Source organism: Aquarana catesbeiana, linkage group LG03 (genome assembly GCF_042186555.1).
Source record: "Aquarana catesbeiana isolate 2022-GZ linkage group LG03, ASM4218655v1, whole genome shotgun sequence".
NCBI classification, from domain to species: domain Eukaryota; kingdom Metazoa; phylum Chordata; class Amphibia; order Anura; family Ranidae; genus Aquarana; species Aquarana catesbeiana.
The window spans coordinates 486,107,750-486,129,986 of NC_133326.1; the positions used below are offsets into that span (position 1 = coordinate 486,107,750).

Below are 22,237 nucleotides of genomic sequence, written 5' to 3' on the forward strand. Positions count from 1 at the left end.
GGAAATTACCTCATGTTTAAAAGATATCTCAGTTCTTATCAAGTATTTGACAGAAATTAAAGTTAGTTCTCCTTTTATGGGACATAAATGATCGGTTGTAATGCTCCCTTTCTATAAACAAAAATGTTTTGGCTTTAGACTTGAATGATACTATGTATGTGTGTATATTGTGAGGAATTATCTCAGTAGAGTGTTGTGCTTGATGAGTTGCAGCACAGTGAGAAAGGCACAGCAAGACCGCAGGATCTTGGTGAAACACAAGTTGGTTTATTTAGTCTGTGTCCACAAAGTGCAGGTATCAAAACCGCAAAAGAAAACAAAAACAGAAAATAAACCCTCGCCACGCTTGGTATCGAAACAACAAATTTAGGAACCTAGCTACTTGTCTTAGAACAGCCTACTGCTGCCCAGACACTTGAATTTTTACACAGAATAAATCAGAGTCCATAGTCACACAGACGTAATCTCGCCATACAAGCAAATGACTGCTCCCCAGTCTGTCATGCACAGAGATCTGGTTCCAGGACGGAGCATCCTCCCTAAGCAGCCTGGGAGCTTTATAGAGCCCAGAGTATTCAACCTGCTACAGCTGAGCTTGTTAACACCTCAGTGAGCCAAACGGGCTCACTACGCAGCACAAAAAGGAAAACTGTATACAGCATTAATCTGGGACAAATATACCTGCCATCCTGGAAACAACCCATCGTTTTTCCTGGTTTCCTGTCGCAATATACACTAACTGGCCACTTTATTAGGTGCACCTGCTCAATTGCTTGGTAACACAAATTGCTAATCAGTCAATCACATGGCGGCAACTCAATGCATTTAAGCATCTAGATGTGGTGAAGACAACTTGCCGAAGTTCAAACTGAGCATCAGAATGGGGAAGAAAGGGGATTTTAGTGACTTAAGGCATCAAAAACCATGCCACATTCAGACAGACTGGTCTCAGTATTTAAAAAACTGATCTACCGGGATTTTCACGCACAACCATCTCTGGGGTTTACAGAGAAAGGTAAAAAAAAGAGAAATTATCTAGTGAGCAGCAGTTGTGTGGACGAAAATGCCTTGTTGATGTCAGAGGGGAATGGGCAGACTGGTTCAAGATGATAGGCAACAGGAACTCAAATAACCACTCGTTGCAACCAAGGTATGCTGAATACCATCTCTGAATGCACAACACATCAAACCTTGAAGCAGATGGACTACAGCAGAAAAACACAGTGTGCCACTCCTGTCAGCTAAGAACAGATAACCGAGGCTACAATTCGCACAGGCTCACCAAAATTGGACAATAGAAGATTGGAAAAATGATGCCTGGTCTGACGAGTCTCAATTTCAGCTGCAACATTCAGATGGTAGTATGGTCTGAATTTGGCGTAAACAACATGAAAGCATGGATCCATTCTGCCTCCTATCAACGGGTCAGGGTGGTGGTGTAATAGTGTGGGGGATATTTTCTTGGCACACTTTGGACCCCTTAGTACCAATTGAGCATCGTTTATACGCCATGGCCTATCTAAGTATTGTTGTTGACCATGTCCATCTCTTTGACTACAGTGTACCCATCTTCTGATGGCTACTTCCAGCAGGATAATGCACCATGTCATAAAGCTCAAACTGGTTTCTTGAACATGACAATGAGTTCACTGTACTCCAATGGCCTCCACAGACAGCAGATCTCAATCCAATAGAGCACCTTTGGAAAGGTGGTGGAAAGGGGGATTTGCATCATGGATGTGTAGTTGACAAATTTGCAGCAACTGCATGATCCTATCATGTTAATAGGGACCAAAATCTCTGAGGAATGTTTTCATTAAGGCAGTTCTGAGGGCAAAAGGGGGTCTAACCCGATACTAGCATGGTATACCTAATAAAGTGGCCAGTGAGTGTGTCAATAAGTGTCAATTTATTGTGTGGCCACCATTTTGTTTCCAGCCCTGCCTTCACCTTCTTGGCCATGGAGTTATCCAGAGCTTCACAGGTTGTCACTGGAGTCCTCTTCCACTCCTCCATGACGACATCACGGAGCTGGTGGATGTTAGAGACCTTGCGCTCCTCCACCTTCCGTTTGAGGATGCTGCACAGATTTGGGGTCATTATCATGTTGGAATTCTGCCCTGCGGCCCAGTCTCCGAAAGGAGGGGATCATGCTCTACTTCAGTATGTCACAGTACATATTGGCATTCATAGTTCCCTCATTGAACTGTAGCTCCCCAGTGCCGGCAGCGCTCATGCAGCCCCAGACCATGACACTCCCACCACCATGCTTGACTGTAGGCAAGACACACTTGTCTCTGTACTCCTCACCTGGTTGCCGCCACACACACTTGAGACCATCTGAACCAAATAAGTTTATCTTGGTCTCATCAGACCACGGTTGCAGTAATCCATTTCGTTAGTCTGCTTGTCTTCAGCAAACTGCGGACTTTCTTGTGCATTATCTTTAGAAGAGGCTTCCTTCTTGGATGACAGCCATGCAGACCAATGTATGGTCTGAGCATTGACAGGCTGACCCCCACCCCTTCAACCTCTGCAGCAATGCTGGCAGCACTGATACGTCTATTTCCCAAAGACAACCTCTGGTTATGACTCTGAGCACGTGTACTCAACGTGGCGAGGCCTGTTCTGAGAGGAACCTGTCCTGTTAAACCACTGTATGGTCTTGGCCATCATGCTGCAGCTCAGTTTCAGGGTATTTGCAATCTGCTTATAGCCTAGGCCATCTTTATGTAGAGCAACAATTCTCTTTTTTTTTTCAGATCTTCATAGAGTTCTTTGCCATGAGGTGCCATGTTAAACTTCCAGTGACCAGTATGAGAGAGTGAGAGCGATAACACCAAATATAACCAACCTGCTCCCCATTCACACCTGAGACCTTGTCAGGTCTGGTGCAAGGATTTTTGACACCCTAGGCGAAACCTCATTTTGCTGCCCCCCTGACTCTGCACCTGACGCCACCCCCTTTGCCCTTCTCACGTATACGGTGGGGGGGGGGGTTTTGTGACGTCTCTTCACCTATTAAACTGTGGTCCGCACCTGCGCCTCAGGATCCTGTCTGAAGACAAATGGTAGTAATACAGCACCCCCTTACAATACAGTGCCCGCTTTACATTACAGACCTCTTTTGCCTCCAAGTCCCCCAATTTACATCACAGCCCTTTTTACATCGATACCCTCTTTCACCGTCACATCACAGCCCCCCTCTTTACAACAAAGACCTTCCCTCTTTACATCAGTGTCCTCAGCCCCCTTTCCTTGCATCCAAGTCCCCTTCACATCCCCCTTTCTTTGCACCTCATTCCCCTTCACAGCCCCCTCCTTGTGTCCCAGCCTCCTCAGCAGCCCCCCCCTTGTATCCCAGTCTCCTCAGCAGCAGCCCCCTTCCTTGTATCCCAGTCTCCACCACAGGCCCCCTCCTTGTATCCCAGTCTCCTCCGCAGCCCCCCCTCCTTGCATCCCAGTCTCCTCCGCAGCCCCCCCTCCTTGTATAACAGTCTCCTCCTCAGCCCCCCTCCATCCTTACTTGCCCCTCATTCCCTGTCACAGTCCCCACCTTTCTGGTATCCTGGTCCCCTTTACAGCCACCTTTGTGACACAGTCCTCTTACTATCACTGCTCCATCCCTTACCTCACACAGCAGGTAGAAGACAGACAGAGGATGCGGCACGTTCGAGCAGAGGGCAGGAGCTGTCCAACTTTCCACAGACAGACGATTGGTTGCTAGGGCCGCCCCTAGCAACAAGTCACAGGCATTTTACCTTGAAAAGTTGGACAGCTCCTGCCTTCTGCTCGGACATTCTGTCTTCTACCTGCAAGGATGAGATCGGCGGCGGGGGAAGGAGGAGTCACACGGGAGGAGAGGACACCCAGGCAGGCTGAACTACGTGTGCATGCCCTCCACCCTGCCCCCCACTCACTCCCTCCAGCAGTGATACGCTGCAGCCAGCACTGGAGCTAGCAGTGCAGGGAGCTCAATCCGCACTGCAGCGCCGCCGCCTCATGTACCTGAGAAATAGGCGGGCAGGAGCGGTCATCTTGGAAGTGCCATTACCTTCTCCTCAGTCCAAATTGATTTCCAAGCCTCCTGAGGGTGGAGGTAGGGGCGGGATGGGAGTTCTCGGTGTCGTTTTAGGCAGTCTGTCCGACAGCACAGCTGAAGTGCTCACTCCTCACCGTCGCATGTAGACAGCGCAGCGCCCTCTACTGATGTGCGCTCTAGGCCGGCACCTACCTTGCCTATTGGTAGCACCGGCCCTGGACCTTGTAACACTAACGAGTCACATGACACCGGGGAGGGAAACTGGCTAATTGGACCCAATTTGGACATTTTCACTTAGGGGTGTACTCACTTTTGTTGCCAGCGGTTTAGACATTAATGGCTGTGCGTTGAGTTTTTTTGAGGGGACAGCAAATTTACACTGTTATACAAGCTGTACACTCACTACTTTACATTGTAGCAAAGTGTCATTTCTTCAGTGTTGTCACATGAAAAGATAGAATAAAATATTTACAAAAAAATATAATATTCTTTAATCTAACCGCTTGCAAGAAACCTAAAGCTTAATTCACAAAGCTAACCAGTATAAGGATCTGTATTTAATACATAAGTGACAATAATTTTGAGTAATATTTTTACATGGCTAGCTATGGCTCTTTTTGTCCCTTTCTGAATGGAGCCTACAGAGTTTCTAGGTACAAGGACAGGCATATGTCTTCCTTGCCTCCTATAGACCTGTCTGTAGCTAGCCCAAATCTTTTAGATGATTTTTCCATGTAGTTTTTTTTGCTTTCCAACTTCCTTTCTACATTGCTCCAATCACTGTAATGCAGCGCTGTGAATTGAGTTAAGGCCTAGCTTTTAACCATGTTAATCAATGTAACTGATGTTAACAAGCCTCATTTGATGACTTCTGAAATGGAACGTTCAGTCTCTTTATTGTAAAGAGCCGTATAGCCGTAACTAGTGGTTTCTGAAAGATGAGATGCAGGGAAGTCACAACGGACAATTTGGAGACAGAATTTTCAGTTTGATATATGGCAGGCTATAGGTTGACCTGACCTTTCCAGTATTGCTGTATCTTCATGAAAAATGTATTCCGAGGAGTTGGCTGGCTTCTTTTCAGAGCTACAGAATGACTTTTTCATAAGCTCAAGCTCCAGCTGGCCTTGTAGCGTAGTGAATATTGTGTACTGCAGACAGTAGCCCTCCTTTGTGTATGCCCTTTAAATGGACAGAACAATTATTCCTTCTTATGTTCCTCTGTTCTTGAATCCTCGAGCATTTTTGTGCACAGAGAAGGGTCGATCTATGATGCTGTGTACTGCTGTATATGGGGTTGATTTCCATAAAGCAGCAGATCTTCTAGGCAAATATGTGCCCTGCCTATCCTCAAAACTCACAATTTTTCACTGTCCCAATCATGATGAGAGCTCTCAGCTTATATGCCTTTGTTTGATGCATGCACATCGAAATAATTCTGGTCATATGGCTATTTCCAGGATGCTTATAAATATTTTGGTACAGGCCACGCCTAACTGTCCTCTGCCCGCAATGTCCCAATATGTGTGATTGATCGCTGCAAGATGCTGCTTCATGCTACTTGTGTGTCCGACTCAGAAGGTAGACATTTGCTCCATCTGACTAGCAATCAATTTCTGCTATTGGTTATTATTAGGGATTTCAGTAGCACAATACTAATAAATCTGGGTTACTCTAGTCTAATGAGGAAACTGTCAACAAGTGGTTAAAGTAAAATAAAACCCTATTTTTTTTATAGTTAGGATGCTAATGGCAGTCTTTTCATTGCGTTCTGCTTTTTTTTTTCCTTCTAGAATCAAATATTGAAACCACTTTAACACTTTCCAGAGCATTTGCATCGTCAGTAAAACATACAATAGTGTCTCAGTGCAGTTACATACAGCATAAAATTATACTTGAGACAATATCAAATCTGAACCCAGGAAATGGAAAAAGGGGACTTTTAAGGTGCCTACAACAATGAAAAACTATACCATGTATAGTAAAAATCTAATTTTTATTGAATACATTTGTTAATTTTTTTTTAACAAATGTATTCAATAAAAAAATATATTTTTCACTATACATGGTATAGTTTTTCATTGTTGTAGGCACCTTAAAAGTCCCCTTTTTCCATTTTCTTTAATTTGGGATGTGATGACTTGTTCCATCTATCCTTGGCTGATTTATTATATCCTTTATATATCTAAACCCAGATTAAGAAAGCCTAATTACTTTCCCCAACAATACACCTTCATAACTTTGCACACACTTATAGTTGCTTGTCCCATCTGGTAGATTCTTGCACAGAAAATGTAAAGGAAATTGCAACAGCAATCACGCCAACAGACCAAGTATTGCCAACCAGCCATACCAAACGTTGTCAAATTTGACAGGACAGCCCCGATGTTGATCTATAACTTTTTAATACCTAAGAGTAGTGTCGTCTGTGGTCAATCCACTCCTTAGGGGAGAGAGAGGAAGTACTCTTCCAATGCAATAAGTGGACTTTACGTGCCTGAAATAATGCTCTAGTTACCGCCTCCCTAACGTATCTGACCAGAGTTGTTTGGAATGCCTGGTTAAGTGTATGTTTCACAGTTTCCCAATACCTGTGTAACTTAGGGCATCACCACAGCATGTCGTCAAATCCTCATGATCCCTACAACATTTAGGGCAAGTGTGGTCCAACAATAAGCCCATTTTATGCAAGTTGAAAGGAGCGTAATGTACAGTACTAGTAGAATATAGTTGTGCGAGCCGTTGGACACATTTCCCATTGATCCACCAGTCAGTTCCCCCATGTCTGGTACCCAGTGTTCTTTTTTTGACACAGCTTCTGCATTTCTGTCCTCCTCCTATTTCACCAGGTGCCCCCATTATTGGCGTTGACTTCCGTTGTAAGGATGGCTTTTAGGGTCCTTTGAAGCCATGCCAGAGTCACCCTTTTAATCACAACCACTGTATAACTGCCACAGCTCCCTGTGCTGGCCAAACACAAGCAGCACAGGGATATGGAAACAATATAATGGCGCCAGTGCACATTCACGCCAACGCTGGGAGAGATGGAATGCGTAGTCTCGAAGAGGGGATCAGGAGACTTTGTTTACATTCAGAGTGCATGCAGGAGCATGCACTCTGAATGTAAACAAAGCCAGACGATCAGGGAAACCAAACAGAGGACGCTGGCACTATTTTCAGGAAGAAAATGTGAGTGTTTAGTGGCGCTGTAGCAAATTATGATTTGATGGCAAGTGAAAAAATTGGCAAGAGGGATGTGTTTGTTATAAAAACGTTGGGATTTCAGTACTGCTTTAAATCTCTCAGGAGCAAGAAATGTAATTTGCTATTGTAGCTTAGCATTTACAGATGCCATGGGTGCCAGGACCTTGCATAGAATGCAGAATTGAGACAGTCCAAAATCTCCAGTATAATGACCCAATTCCTATAGTTCCTCCTCAAAGCCACCATCTGATGCTCCTCACCACACTTCATTGATGTAAACTTACATGCTTATGAAGCACTTTTCATATAGCTTGGTGGTGTGGTTAGAGGGTTCTAGCACAAATGATTACCCTCTCAAGTTTCTGGGTAGCTTTATTCAGCGTTGGCAATTTTACTTTTCTTCCCTGGTCTGTAGTATCACAAGCAAAGGCAATTGGTGTATAATTTTAACTGTCCATTCCCTAATTAGTGACATCCCCGTAAGCTTGACCCTCAGAGATTTGCACACCCCAATTAAAAACAGTCCGCCTTGGGGAGATCACACTGGAGATTCTTCACTAATCCTTTCTTTATGCTGAAAGCTTAGTAGGACTTAGACATGAAGATAGAGATTGTTAACTAGGGATTAGTTATATTAACCATAGACTGATAAAAATAATTTGTCTGCTACTGTCTGTAAACAGACCGTCTTAACTGCTAGGTTGAAGAAATAGCTGGCGTATTTGGAAAACATTGAGTGTTTGTTGGTAGTGTTATGTTGTGGCTTGTAATTAAACTGTAAATGCTCGTCCTGGGCATTAGTTATATTGCACATATAAGGCCTGTTGGCCTCCGCTACTTGCTGGGTCAGCACAAAATTAAAAATAAATTAAATTTTGGCTTGTGAATACTGTGCCTGTGTTACACCCTTCATTGGTTGATCTGCATTACAATATCCATGGAAAATAAATATGGGCTTAGCGTTCAATAGTACCATCTGTTTTCTCAAAGCACAGAAAGTGGAATGCCCACTGCAAGCACAAGACCTAGCCAGCGTATCAAAGGGACACTATTATATAGTTAATAATATAAATATTCCAAATGTAATGCTAGTTTTAGCCTGTCTATTTATGTAAATCCTCCATTACAACAGGGTTGTCCTACGTGCTACCTGCAATGGCTATGAATGCGACCCAACACATAACTGTAAATTTAAAAATTTTAATTTTTTGGGGAAGTTTTTGTAAAAATGCATTTACACTTGAACACATGCAGCCGAAGAAAAATTTGACAGTGTCTCTTTACTGGACTTTTACAAGTTTTATCTACCCAAATAAAAATATCCCACTCTTCACAATCACGCCTTATTCATGTCATCAGTTTTCAACAGATAAAGAACTTGGCTAGTGCTGAACTGTAGTCTAGTGACTGTACTACCACATCCCGAATTACCAAAAAAGAAGGAACCCCCCCTATGGGACTTTAAGGGCAGTAGATAGATAGAGCGTAACCAAAGTATATAAAAAAAGTATACATTTTATTACAAATGATTAAAACAATTTAGTCCATCAATTCATAGGTATTGAATAAAAAAAATGAACCATAATATAACAATCAATGTACAATAGTATACAATACTCTGAAATAGAAGGTGGTTGGCCCCAAATTAGTCTTTTAAAAATTTGGACTTAGTCTTACATAGGGGTTCACCAAATGACTCGTACTCCCAACATGTTTTGGAAATGCAGGATCAATTCCTTCATCAGGGAAGAATAGAGACAGAGTATACCGTTTATATATGGTTGTTTAATGAAAAGGGTAGCAACATGACCTATGTGGATGCATCTCCCACATACATCAACAGCCACTAGGAGTCTAATCTGGGGCCAACCACCTTCTTTTTTTCAGAGTATTGTATACTACTGTACATTGATTGTTATATGATGGTTCATTGTTTTTATTCAATACCTATGAATTGATGGACTAAATTGTTTTAATCATTTGTAATAAAATTTATACTTTTTTATATACTTTGGTTACGCTCTATCTACTGCCCTTAAAGTCCCATAGGGGGTTCCTTCTTTTTTGGTAATCCGTTTTCAACAGCACCTATTGTATATTTGTGAGCAACTATTTTCAAGGATGAAGCATGCGAAGGGAAAAATTGGAATCACAATATCTCGTGAGCACATTAAGAATTCATTGAGAGTTGCTACTACATCATTCTAAACCAGATATTGATGCGTTCGTTTATTTAAAAAAATGTCCAATATCGCATTAGTGTTGTGTTGCCCTCTTTTACTTTTATAATAAAAAAAATTACAAAAAAGTTTTATTACTCAGGTACATTACCTATATTGGTGAGCTTTAACTTGTGCTCATCAGCTATCCTTATTGTTAGTGTATTTTATATGTGGCCCAAGACAATTCCTCTTTTTCCAGTGTGGCCCAGGAAAGTCAAAAGGTTTGACACCCCTGCATTAGAACTTATGGATCTAAAGTCCTTTTTTAGCATGCAGTACCTGCTCAAGTTGCTCCCCTTTTCCAAATTTTTCTTCTGGAACAGTATCTCACTGCAGGACACCACAACTCACACTGTTCTGTGTTGTTAGATAAAAAGTGCATGCACCTTATATGGTGCATTAGGCAGCCCATCCAAACAAATAGGCTCCCTTGAGCTTGCCATACACAGTTCAAATTCTGAGCCGCTTATGGTCCTGCCAGCACCATCTAGCGCGACAATTTTCAATTGAGAAAGCTACGGAGTCGGGCAAAAAAAATTTGGCTGGACAGTAATTGCAGCCAATGAGCTAGGTATTTTAACAGTGAACCCATGCAAACACTAAGCTTGCCGCTCAAGGCTCCGATAGGTCCGCAGACAGGAAAGGAACTCGTCTGATCTTCATGGATGTCAATGAGAAGAAAAGGAAAGTCCCAAAAGCCACACATCACAAACAAAACCCCTGTGTGTAAAGAGTAAAAGCAGTCTCAGCCCAGGCTCCATCTAGGCCAACTCCCCTTCCTCCCCGATGCGTTTTTCCCCCCTCCACGGGGCATAATCATGGTGACACTCTTTGCACACAGGGGTTTTGTTTGTGATGTGCAGCTTTTGGGACTCCTGCGTATTCTAACAGCCACAGTTGGCAACTATCAGAATACAATAGCTGGCAGCAGGAGATGTGTCCATCTACGCTGTTTAGTGTGACAGAGAAATCTCTATGCGTATGACTTGCTTTAATGCAGCACATGGTAATACATGGCATAATTTGCATTAACATGAATGCATTAATGCATAACAGGGTGAATCCAGCCTCACTCTTCGAACACTTTTTTTGTTTTGATGCACCGTAAATAGCGTTTTATACTAAAATTTCACCTGGCCTTCAAACTGTTTTTGCACACTAGAAAAGCTTTCCCTTTTATCATAAGAGAAGTGGAAAGATTTAATTGCATTTGTTTCACTATGGCATTTGTCAGGCAAAGTACATGATAAAAAGCAGGGGGTCCCAGGACTATCATTGACAGGTAGACATGTGCCTATCGATCAAGTTTAAAGAATCATTTTTAAAATTGTGCTGATGCTCATTGTTAAGATTATATAGTTTGCCTGCAGCCATGTAATGAGCAATGGCTGGATCTGGTAACACTCCCCTGGGTGGTCTATGGGTACTGAGCTCACAGAATTTGCCAAAAAAAGCAGTCTATCACATAGCAACTGGGCAGGTTAGAAAACCTTTTTGTTTTCAGTTGCTGCTGTATTCCCTGGTGCTGGTGATTTCTTCTCCAAGCTCTCCTCCTGCCCACTTCTTCCTTCATAGCACAGAAATTAATACTAGGGTGAGCCAAAAGTTCATGTTTATGCTTCAGGCTTACATATCTGTTCTCTGATGTCTATGGGGAGCTTACAATTGAGCAAAGGCTGAGGACAGAGTTGAAATACATATATGTGAACTGAACTGTTAAACTAGGATGATGAAGAATTTATGATTCTGTTCAGTCAGTCCTGAGATTCACATACCTATGCCACCTTTTTGAGCTTTCTGCTTTCAATGTCCTCTCAGATGGAGGTGATGATACTAATTTATTGTCTAATAAGCAGGCTGGTGGTGGAAAGGACACAGGAAGGTGCAAAGCTGTACCAGGAATTAGTGGCGTCACCTGCCTCACTGGGTATGCGGTGGCAAAAGAGAGCTGTGTAAGAGAAGTTTGCAGATTTTCCATAAAACAAGTCTGGCTTAGGGGTTTCCCATAGTGATCCTCCACAGTACCAAATGTATGCCTTTGTGGAGTACCTTGAAGTGGCAAACTTTTTCTAGTTTGGGACAGAACGAGTTAGAACCTCTGTCAGATTTGTTATCATTTCCTGTCTCAGGGGCACAACAGGAAAGAAGCAGAAATATTCTCAAAGTCAAGGCCTCCTTTGACTTTTATGACCTGTAACCGGAAAATGTCCCCTCTACTCCTATTCTAAAGGAAGAGTATACAATTTTATAGTTCCACTTACAGTTGTCCCCAGGATATACCATAAAAGTAAAAAATATCCAGCGGGGTCGCAGACTGAAGTCTAAACCCAAAAAAGATTTCTAATTCTTCCCCACTCTACCCAAATCTAAAAAAAAATACATTTTGGCTGGTTCTAATTTAACCTGAAGACAGGTTTACGTTAATCCGAAATATTATTGGAGTGCAGTATCATTTTGAAAAGAAACGGGGGGTATTTTTATACATTTTATGATGAGGGTTTTGTTCTTTACTGATACCCCCCAAGCTAGATGGCGATTTAGTTACAGCCATACTTTGCATATTTATTTAAAAAATGTAATTTAAGGATGACTCATCCTAGCTCTAGGGAACTGTGTTCTGTTACAAATCAGCTTTTACTAGAGGAAGTGGTCATAATTATGTGAATTAAAGTAATTGATGTGTTAATTCTCGCAAATCCCATGTTGTAAAATTCATAAACCAGGTTGTGGTTTATACCTTGCTAATGCAGAAGTGCACAAATTATACGTTTTTAATAGTCACACATTGGTTACAGGAGAGAGATTGCCATTGCTGACAGCTTTTATTGGCCAGACTCCAGACATTTCTTATGTGAGCAGCATGCATTAGATATTATATATCTACTCTTGTCCTGTGACATTTTCCCTATGTTGCCCAATTACAGTTATGGCGCCAATAAAATTCTGCTTTGGTACTTGAACTAAGAATTTGAGCTAATGGCTACAAGTGTTGGTGTCCTGACTCATCATCTGTTCTGCTTTAAAGATTATTTAAACTTTTTTTTTTTTATAACAAACGTGTCCTACCTCCTCTGTGCAGTTTATTTTGCACAGAGTGGCCCCAATCCTCCTCTTCTGGGGTCCCTCAGCGGTGCTCCTGGCTCCTCCTCTTCTCAAGTGCCCCGTCGGAGAAGCGCTCTCCCTCCTGGCACCCGTACGGGCGCGTTCACATGTCTTGTGTCCATTGACATAGGCAGCAGGACTCAGCTCCACGCCCGGGCATTGGATTTGATTGACAGCAGAGGGAGCCAATGGCTGCACTGCTATCAATCTATTCAATCAGGAACAGACACTCTGGCTGGAGCGCAGGACCAGACACACCGGCTGGAGCGAGTGTGCTCCTCCCTGGCGCAGGAACGGTCGGGCTCAGGTAAGTAAAAGGGGGGCTCTGGGGGGCTGGTGCACTACAAGAGGTTTTTCACCTCAATGCATAGAATGCATTGAGGTGAAAAATCACGAGGGTTTACAACCCCTTTAACAGATCAGTAGGGCCAAGGCTAGCCAATTCTTCCAAAGATTCAGTCACACAAACTGATGTTAAACAGATTTAGCCAGTGTTCTCATTTGTGAACATTCTTTGGAGATTAGAAGGCTGGTAAAGTTGAGGTGCTGGTCGATACTGGTGGACCATTAAGCAGTTGGATTTTCCTTCTGGTTACAGATTTGTTCTGAGTGGTTAAAGTGTATTTAAAGCCAAAACCCTTGTTAAGTTTTTGTTGATCACTTGACTATTCCTGTCACTTGATCAGGAAAAGAAGGGTGTTTTCCTCAAATTTTCTGTTTTGTCTACAAGGCCAGAAGTGGGGAAGATCCCTCCAATGAGACACAAACATAAACAAATAAACATTGAATGGAGTTTTAATTATTCAGTACAAAATGCCAATTCATACACTTTGATTGGTTATATATTCATTTATGTCTGAGATGACCCCTCTAGTCCAATATTTTGGCTCATATAGTGGGCAGCTGGAGAGTCTCTTTGATAACAAGTACTTCTGATAGACAGGAAAGTTAATTTTCCCCTTGTCTGGCTCAATCCGTGCATTCAATCATGACATTGACTCATACCATGTAAAGCCTAGTACACAGCACTATTTTTTATTTATTTTTTTGAACGAAAAAAACTGATATCTCGGGTCATTGTCTGCTGGTTTTCCAGCATGCTTGTCCAACCAGATTCTGTTGGACTGGATGACATACACACGGGCTGAATGTTGCCTTAGGGGTAATAAATAGAGCACTGGGAAGTAAGAGTCCTTTTTTCACCTAATGCCAAAACAATGGAAATTTAATATAATAAAACTAGACAAACTAAAATGCAAGCTGACAAACATTAGATGGCAGTAGGGCGTGTGGGTGTGATAACAACTGACAGATCTTTCCATAAACATGCTTGGATAAGCCATGTATTGTCATTCTTCTACCAACAATAGGTTATTTTTGTGAAAAACGTTATCAATGGGCCAGTAAAATCTGACCTGACCACTTGGTTCCTCTCCTGTGGAGTCTGGCCAGGAGATGTATAGCAAGGTTGGCGTACAGATATATTGCTGTCTGACTGTAACTGGTCAGGGCAAAGCTGATTTTGTAAAGCACTGCACAAACGATTGTCGCTATATAAATCTTGTATTATAATAATAATCTGTAAACCTTTATATATTAACAAAAAACTAGAAGAATTCCTACAATCAAAATTCAACACCGAAGCCTGCATATATCTACCAAACACAAAGGAGCATGTTTGTATAAGCTTGTGGAAAGAAAGTAGAAAAGTTGCCTATAGCAATCAGGTTTCAACTTGAAATCTCTAGGTGCAGCAACTGTTTTGCTTTCAGGAAAAAAGAGACAATTCAATTAATAACACTGTGAAGATGATTTTGTGCACAATCATTTTACTCATATGCTTTTAAAACATAAGCAGTCATACACATACGTGTTTTCCTCTCATTGTCAGAATAAAAATTCTAGAAATAGTCAGCGATTTGTTATACACAAAGCAAGGCCAATCAGCTCCCACCTCCCTAGCCCTTGTCCTCAATCTCCTCTTTCCTCTCCGGATGTATCTGGGCCGCCGCGTCTATCTGCTATGAGCTTATTCAATTAGAAGCTTCTAGCCCTTGGGGGTATAATTCCATTTTCGGCTGCTGGATCTCCAATATGTGAGGTTATCCCTTGTTAGTTCCCCAACACACTCTCCCTCCCTGCCTGTAAATGCATTACCTTGCCATCCCATCTAATCATTTCCCGTTAAATGCTGCTAATTGAATCACACCCATATTAGCTGAAACCTTCTCCTGCTCTTGTTTTTGCTTCTCTTGCTTCCTCTGCTCTCCAGTGACTCAGGTGCAAACTGTAGCTGCCATTGTTGCAGAGACTTCTGGGCTGTGGACTTGTCTGGTGTCTGGTTTTAGCAAGGGCTGGCAGTGAGCATCCTTGCTCTGGGTGTGAAAATACGAGCTTCTAAAGGATCATCGTCTTTATAGAATCAGCTCAAATAGAGTTAACACCCTAACCTTGCCTCGTTTACACGCATCCCACCCTTTGGCCCCCCGCCTTTCCTGACTTGTCACTTCCACTAATCCATCTGTTCCTGGCTGCAGATATCCGTTTGTTAGCCAGGACATCAAACCAATTAGAGTAGGATTTAAGAGCTGACCAGGGCAAGCAAGTGTGGGTGAGACACAAAAGGATACAAAGCGACTTCAGGAGATGATCCCGTGTGGACCAAACCTCTGTCTCCTTTGCTGCTGTTCTGCCCTCTGAAGTAGAAATGTTTGTACTGAGCTGTGAATCACTGTCCTCTGTTTTGCTCTTGAACTTATTTTTTTCCTAATGGCTTGTTGAAGTTAATTGTGTACAAAAGCCTATTGTATTGAAATGTATTGTTTACTTCCTCATTGTGTATAGGCCCAAGGTTAAGTAAAAACTGTAGAACAGAGCTTTATTTCAGACATGTTTTCCTGACAGTGAATGTGTATCCCAACTTAGTTGTCCTCATTGGAAGTTATTTCCTCTCCTCTTCCTCTCATGACAACTCTAAAATTTAGGATGTCCCCTTTATTTTTTGTCTCAGGTTGGAATGGTCACCAGAATAAAGAGAGGAATGAATGGGATACAGACTCAATAAATATTTGACAGAGGGTCTAACCAAGGGGTAAGCGATCCTGGGACTCCAGCTATAATGAAACTTACCCATCCCATCCTATTCCCCTGCTTCTAGGAGTCATGTCTGTGGCTGTCAGAGTCTTGCAATGTCTCATGGGATTTGTATTTCCTTCACAGTTGGAGCATCAAGGAAAACATGGTAAATGCTCCTGGAAAAGCATTAGTTGCCCAGTCAAAGCCTGAAGACAAAAATGTGTGTAAAAGGTTTAAGGCTCCATGCACACTAGCGTTTTCTTAAGCTCCTAGAAGCTGTTCCTAGAAGATAAATAGTGTTATCCTATGTGTCCATGCGCACTACTTTAGGCTATTGGTGTTTTTTTAGCTTTAGCGTCTAGGAGCAGGAAAACAATTGTTTTTGTAGAATTTTTTGGAGTGTTTTTCAAGCAGAAAAAAAAAACGCTAAACGCTACTAAAACACTTTTTTGAGCTTTTTTTTTTTTTTTTATGTACTGTAAAAACTTGAATAAAATGCTAATGCTCCTAAAACGCTACTAAAAGCTGGCACAAAAAGTCATTATTGGCATTTTTCATCCAGTGTTTTTTCCTAATGTTTTTTTGAGCTTATAATGAACAGTGCATGGGGCCTAAAGCCTGTGATAGCGCCACCTCTAAATGCAACCATCCAAATTATGGTGCAGTATGATCACCCAAATAAAGTATGGAAAAAAAAACTATATCAAGATGGAAATGGCATAAAACACACTTAGATTAGTAGTACAAGAACCACCTTTGTACTTTTTAACACGGAACTCTAGGGAAAGTTAAAATCTATGTTTTGCAGTGGCATTCTTCCCACACTGTAATGCCCCGTACACACGGTCGGACTTTGTTCGGACATTCCAACAACAAAATCCATGGATTTTTTCCTACGGATGTTGGCTCAAACTTGTCTTGCATACACACGGTCACACAAAGTTGTCGGAAAATCCGATCGTTCTAAACGCGGTGACGTAAAACATGCACGTCGGGACTATAAACGGGGCAGTGGCCAATAGCTTTCATCTCTTTATTTATTCTGAGCATGTGTGGCACTTTGTCCATCGGATTTGTATACACACGATCGGAATTTCCGATAACGGATTTTGTTGTCGGAAAATTTTATATCCTGCTCTCAAACTTTGTGTGTCGGAAAATCCGATGGAAAATGTGTGATGGAGCCCACACACGGTCGGAATTTCCGACAACAAGGTCCTATCACACATTTTCGGTCGGAAAATTCGACCGTGTGTACGGGGCATTAGTGTTAAATGCTGCTTTTTGTCAAGGGTTTCAATAAAAAAAACATCCCTGGCAGCCTGCCTCCTTCTTTCCCCTTTGATACTCAAGGGTGTGGATGAGCCTTGTGTCCTCACTTACAATGCAGATTTTAATCATAATAAAATAGATTGTCAGTTACATTCTAGCACACCCCAGGTGTGCTGTATGCACTCAGGGCACTTTAATATACACATACTGACTTATCCTAGGAATTTTGTACCTGGATCCGGAGCTGCTGAATCATGTGACTGGATTGGATTAAGGTTGGGTTCACATGTGTGCGGCTGTGGTTTCCAGCTTGGGGTCCGGTGTGTTCCTGTTTGTTCTGTTGTTGATTATTATATCAGCACAGTGGCTAAGTGGTTGGCATTTCTGCCTAGCAGCACTAGGGTCCTGGTTTGAATCCCAACCGTGACACTACCTGCCTGTAGGTTTGCATGTTCTCCCTGTGCCTGCGTGGGTTTCCTTCGGGTACTCCGGTTTCCTCTCACACTCCAAAGACATGCTTTTAAGTTGATTGGCTCCTGTCTAAGTTGGCCCTAGTATGTGTAGGTATGAATGTGAGTTAGGGACCTTCGATCGTAAGCCCCCAGAGGGCAGGGACTGATGTGAATGTACTAGGCGCTGCATAAATTGACAACGCTATATAAGTACCTGTAGTATTAAAATAAATATGTATGACAAATTGATATGGATAACATACTGCAAGCTCTAGTTACAATTATCCGGTATTCCCCGAGACCTGAAATTGGTTCCTCTGGGGTAAAAAGGAGACAGGCTGCATTAGAGGATATTCTGGCTCATTTGAAGAGAAATCATCCCACTTTAAATGGAGTTAACAGTGCTATACTCACAGTAAACCAGATTAAATGCAGTATCAGCAAATTAAATGTAAAGATTGCTTCCCTTTAATCAGAAGTATTCTTTAAACCATCTCTATTGGGGTTAGATGAGGACGGGCATTGCAGTAAAAGTAAATCTTGGCTTCTCTTACAGTGTCGTAGCTCTGGCAGAAGCTGGCTGAACATTGTTGCCTTACTTTTCCACTTGGGTTTTCATTTCTACATGCTCCCCGTGACCCCCTCAGTCTTGGTAGAGCATTACAAGGGGAGGTCGGGATAGAAAACCAGAGGCAATTTAGCAAACCGTGATCTATTTGTTTAGTATTGATCAGTGCAGCGCTTGAAGCAGAGAGCTGTGTAGGTGTGCCTCCAGTTTTCTCTTGTTCTCTGGCATTCTGTTGGGGTGTTCGATCGAGGCTCTGTTGTTTCCAGGAGTTGTGAACTCGCCGTACTTTGTTGGAGATCCCTCGCTGATCTGGCCTCGTGCCCACTGTTCTGTGTGTCAACTTTTGTTTTGTGCCTGCATGTGTAATTATCCTCCTGTTTGCATGGCTCAGCATGGTGCAGCAGTGGCACTGCTCACAATCGGTGTGGGGTGTGCGTTTTCTCTGCTGTCCTTCTTCTAAATTTTTTTTTTTTTTTTTTTTTCCTGTTTTTGGATCATAGTAGGCACTGATGCTTTTTTGGAGTAGAGGCTACATTATTGAAGCTGAAAACCAGGGGGGTTGCTACTGGTCCTACTGGTGCTGTCCCACCCTCTTGGAGGGGGGGGGGGGGGAATATATATATAAATTTTTTTTTTTTTTTTTTTTTAGATTAGATAGTATTCATACCCCTTGAAATTTTCCACATTATGTCCTGTTACTACCAAAACTGTAAATATATTTTATTGGGATTTCATGTGATAGACCAACACAAAGTGGCACGTAATTGTGACGTGTAAGGAAAATGATAAATGGTTTTCAAATTTTTTAAAAAAATATCTGAAAAGTGTGGTGTGCATTTGTATTCAGCCCTCCTCGGTCAATACTTGGTAGAACCACCTTTCGCTGTAATTACAGCTGCAGGTCTTTTTGGGTATGTCTCTACCAGCTTTGCACATGTAGAGGCTGACATTTTTGCCCATTCTTTGTAAAACAGCTCAAGCTCTGTCAGATTGCATGGAGAGCGTCTGTGAACAGCAATTTTCAAGACTTGGCACAGATTCTCAATTGGATTTAGGTCTGGACTTTGACTGAGCCAAACCATTTGATTGTAACTCTGGCTGAATGTTTAGGGTCGTTGTCTTGATGGAAGGTGAACCTCTGCCCCAGTCTCAAGTCTTTTGCAGACTCTAATAGGTTTTCTTCTAAGATTGCCCTGTATTTGGCTCCATACATTTTCCCATCAACTCTGACCAGCCTCCCTGTCCCTGCTGCAGAAAAGCATCCCCACAACATGATGCTGTTTCACATTGGGAATGGTGTGTTTAGGGCGATGTCCAGTGTTTTTTCTGCCACACATAGCGCTTTGCTTTTAGGCCAAAAAGTTCAATTTTGGTCTCATCTTACCAGAGCACCTTCATCCACATGTTTGCTGTATCCCCCACATGGCTTCTAAGCAAACTGCAAACGGGACATCTTATGGCTTTCTTTCAACAATGGCTTTCTTCTTGCCACTCTTCCATATAATAGATCAACTCTGGTACATTCAGCCTGCCCATACATGGTTAGAATCTCGGGTTGGTTTCTGCTGAACTGGCTGAGAGTCAAACGGTCTATAACTATAACTTAAGTCATGGCTCCTTGCTGATACAAAATAGAGATCCAAAAGTGATATTAAAAATATAGATAGAGCATGGTGGAATGAGTCCCCTCATGGCTTCCCATAACGTCTGATGATTCTAGTGATAAGATTTCCCTGCCATAGTTCTTATCTTCTAGCCTCTCTTGGGGGCCCTGGTTGTGCCTTTTTCATGTTTTGCAGTCTCCATATATAATCTAAACTAAAAATCCGATCCTTTATGTAATGGCCGCAGCAAGTGTGCAGGTCTGGGTATTAATTTAAGAAGTTTACACCACTGGAGTTTTGTCTCTCCGACGCTCCTGCAAGTTACCTGCAAGTAAGGGAGACCTCCCATATGGGATCAAACAACCGTAAAATCTGGACAGTGGTCCAACTCTCTACCACCTTATGCAAGTCTGAAGTTGGGCTTTAAGTTCTAAATAGTAACTACATTTGGTAGCATTGTTACTTGCTGCCTTCTGTTGCAGATTGCCTGCAGTTTTTTTTACATCCTGCAGCTTTTCTGCTGTATCTATTTTGGTCTTATTGACTGTTCTACACATTTAATTTCTTTACCTCTAAATCATCTAATAAACTTGTTCCCTGTGGTCACCCTCCACATTCACTTCCTCTAGTACTGCATCTTGATTTCATAGACTTAGCACCGTGGGATCTAGAGGTCTTTGCGAAAGGGAATTGGTGGATTAGTGAGTCCTGCTAAGCAAGATTGGGTGGCAGTGGAAGGGAGGGGGGGTCACCAAAAGAGATTGAAGCCCTAAGAAGTAGTGAAGATCAGTGCGGCGGCTTCTGAAGAGGATCAAGCTATTGCAAGCAGAAGAGGATTATGGGATTAGTGATATCCCAGCTGTATCGGACACCAGTTGGCCACTCGTAAATCCACTGTGTCTGCTGCACTTGATCAGCCAGTGTCAGGTCTGTTCTGATGAGAGGGACCAGCTATAAGTTTCATACTGTACATGAAAACACAGGGGACAATTACTGTCATACACAATTAGATTTATGCAGTACATTTGTTGGTTTAACCTCATTTCTGAGGATCAACGCATACTTTGTGCATTAAGTCGATGTTCTTTATTGGGTAATAGAAGGAAGACAACCTCAGGATTCATTATCTCTCGTCAGTCTGACAGATATGACACTTACATGAAAATATGAAGCTTTCCTTATAGATTTGAATGCACAACTTTTCCAATGTCTTTTATTATCCAAGACAAGAGCTGCTAAAATTTATCAATGTATTTAACTTTCACATTTCTTCATGTGACCCTATCACTAAGAAATGCTTTCTAAAAAAAAATAAGGGACAATATGATGTATTTTCAGTGAGTATGCTTTGTGGATAGATTAATACACACGTTTTCCTTTCTCAAATAAGGCAACCTTGTAGTGCATTTTAGTGAGGGTGTCTATTGAGACTAGAAATAAGCAAGTCGAGTGATAAAGTAATGAACCATGAGATAAAATAATGATTGATGATAAATAAAGGTTTTCAGTGATTTAAAGGGTAACTCCACCTTCGTATGAAAAAATATTGCAAATAAAAAAAAAAATATAGCGTGTACAATTGCGACACAAGCATCAGTTTTTGTGAGATACTCCCAAAGGGTTATTCACATCTACAGAGATTCAGACCCTGCAACTGTCCTCAGAACACTGTCAGCGCAGCACCTGATCGGTAATGAAAACCTCAGTCACATTCACTTTGCACATGGACACAGACAAACAGCTATTTCTTCAGTCTCTTCAGTATTTAGGGATCTACAGCAAAGGTAAAGTGGTTTTAAAGGGGAAAAAAATCTCTACCTACCTGCTCTGTGCGATGGAATTGTACAGAGTGGCCCGAACATCCTCTTCTTGGGTCACTTGCTGGCCCCTCCTCTCTGTCATTCCCAAACACCGCTGCTGCATCCATTAACACAGACTGCGGGACCTGGCCCTGCCCACCCGCTCCCTCGTCACTGGCTTTGATTGATAGCAGCATGAGCCAATGACTCCCGGTGCCCTATCAAAGCCAGTGAGACATGGAAGTGAGGGGAGAGAAGAGCTGTGGACGTGCACAGCCCTGGATCAAATGAGGGCTCAAGTAAGTATGTAAGGGGGGGGGGTGTAAGGAGTCTAAACATTTTTTACCTTAATGCAAGGTAAACACATTAATGCAAGGCCAGCACATTAAAGTAAAAAATGTTTAGGCTTTAGAACCACTTTAAAATCCCTGCAATGTACAGTGATCACCCAGAAGGGAAAGTGGAATTTCTATTTAAATAAAACATTTTACCTTGTCAATATTTGTAAATTAACCATTTTACAGTGAAAATTATTATTCAATAATATTCTGAGAGTAGCAGATAGGTTGCAGGTAGCTGCAGCTATTTGCGACTGTCCACGCAGTCAGCGATTACCTGCGATGATCACTGCTAGATGCACACAAAGTGGTAGCTGCGATCAACGACAACCTTCCATTATAGTGAACAGGCTGCACCTAGCTGCTCACAGCAGCAGCAATCAGAAGATTTCTGCAGCTGCAAGTTGCACCAAACTAAATTACCAGTGTGAATGTAACCTTAAAGTGGTTGTAAACCTCAGACATGAAATATGAAGAAAGCATATCCCTCTTTAGTGTGAACTAATCAGCTCATGCTATCAGCATAAGTCACTTTGGACAAGTTTTCCTGACACCAAGA

The 22,237-nt window shown here is 42.2% G+C and overlaps 1 protein-coding gene across 7 annotated transcripts in view; it reads left to right on the plus strand.

The window, feature by feature from the left end:
- Nucleotides 1-22,237, plus strand: part of PCDH1 (protocadherin 1) — a 296,202-nt gene that overhangs the window by 224,684 nt on the left and 49,281 nt on the right. Inside the window, exon 5 of one of the 7 annotated variants that reach the window (XM_073621044.1) lies at nucleotides 15,581-15,774. The exons of the other annotated variants lie outside the window; for them this stretch is intronic. Within the exon in view, the coding sequence (XP_073477145.1) occupies nucleotides 15,581-15,642 (62 nt within the window). The 3' untranslated portion in view covers nucleotides 15,643-15,774. Of the gene's footprint in view, nucleotides 1-15,580; nucleotides 15,775-22,237 lie in introns of those variants that run through there. 7 annotated transcript variants of the gene reach the window in all.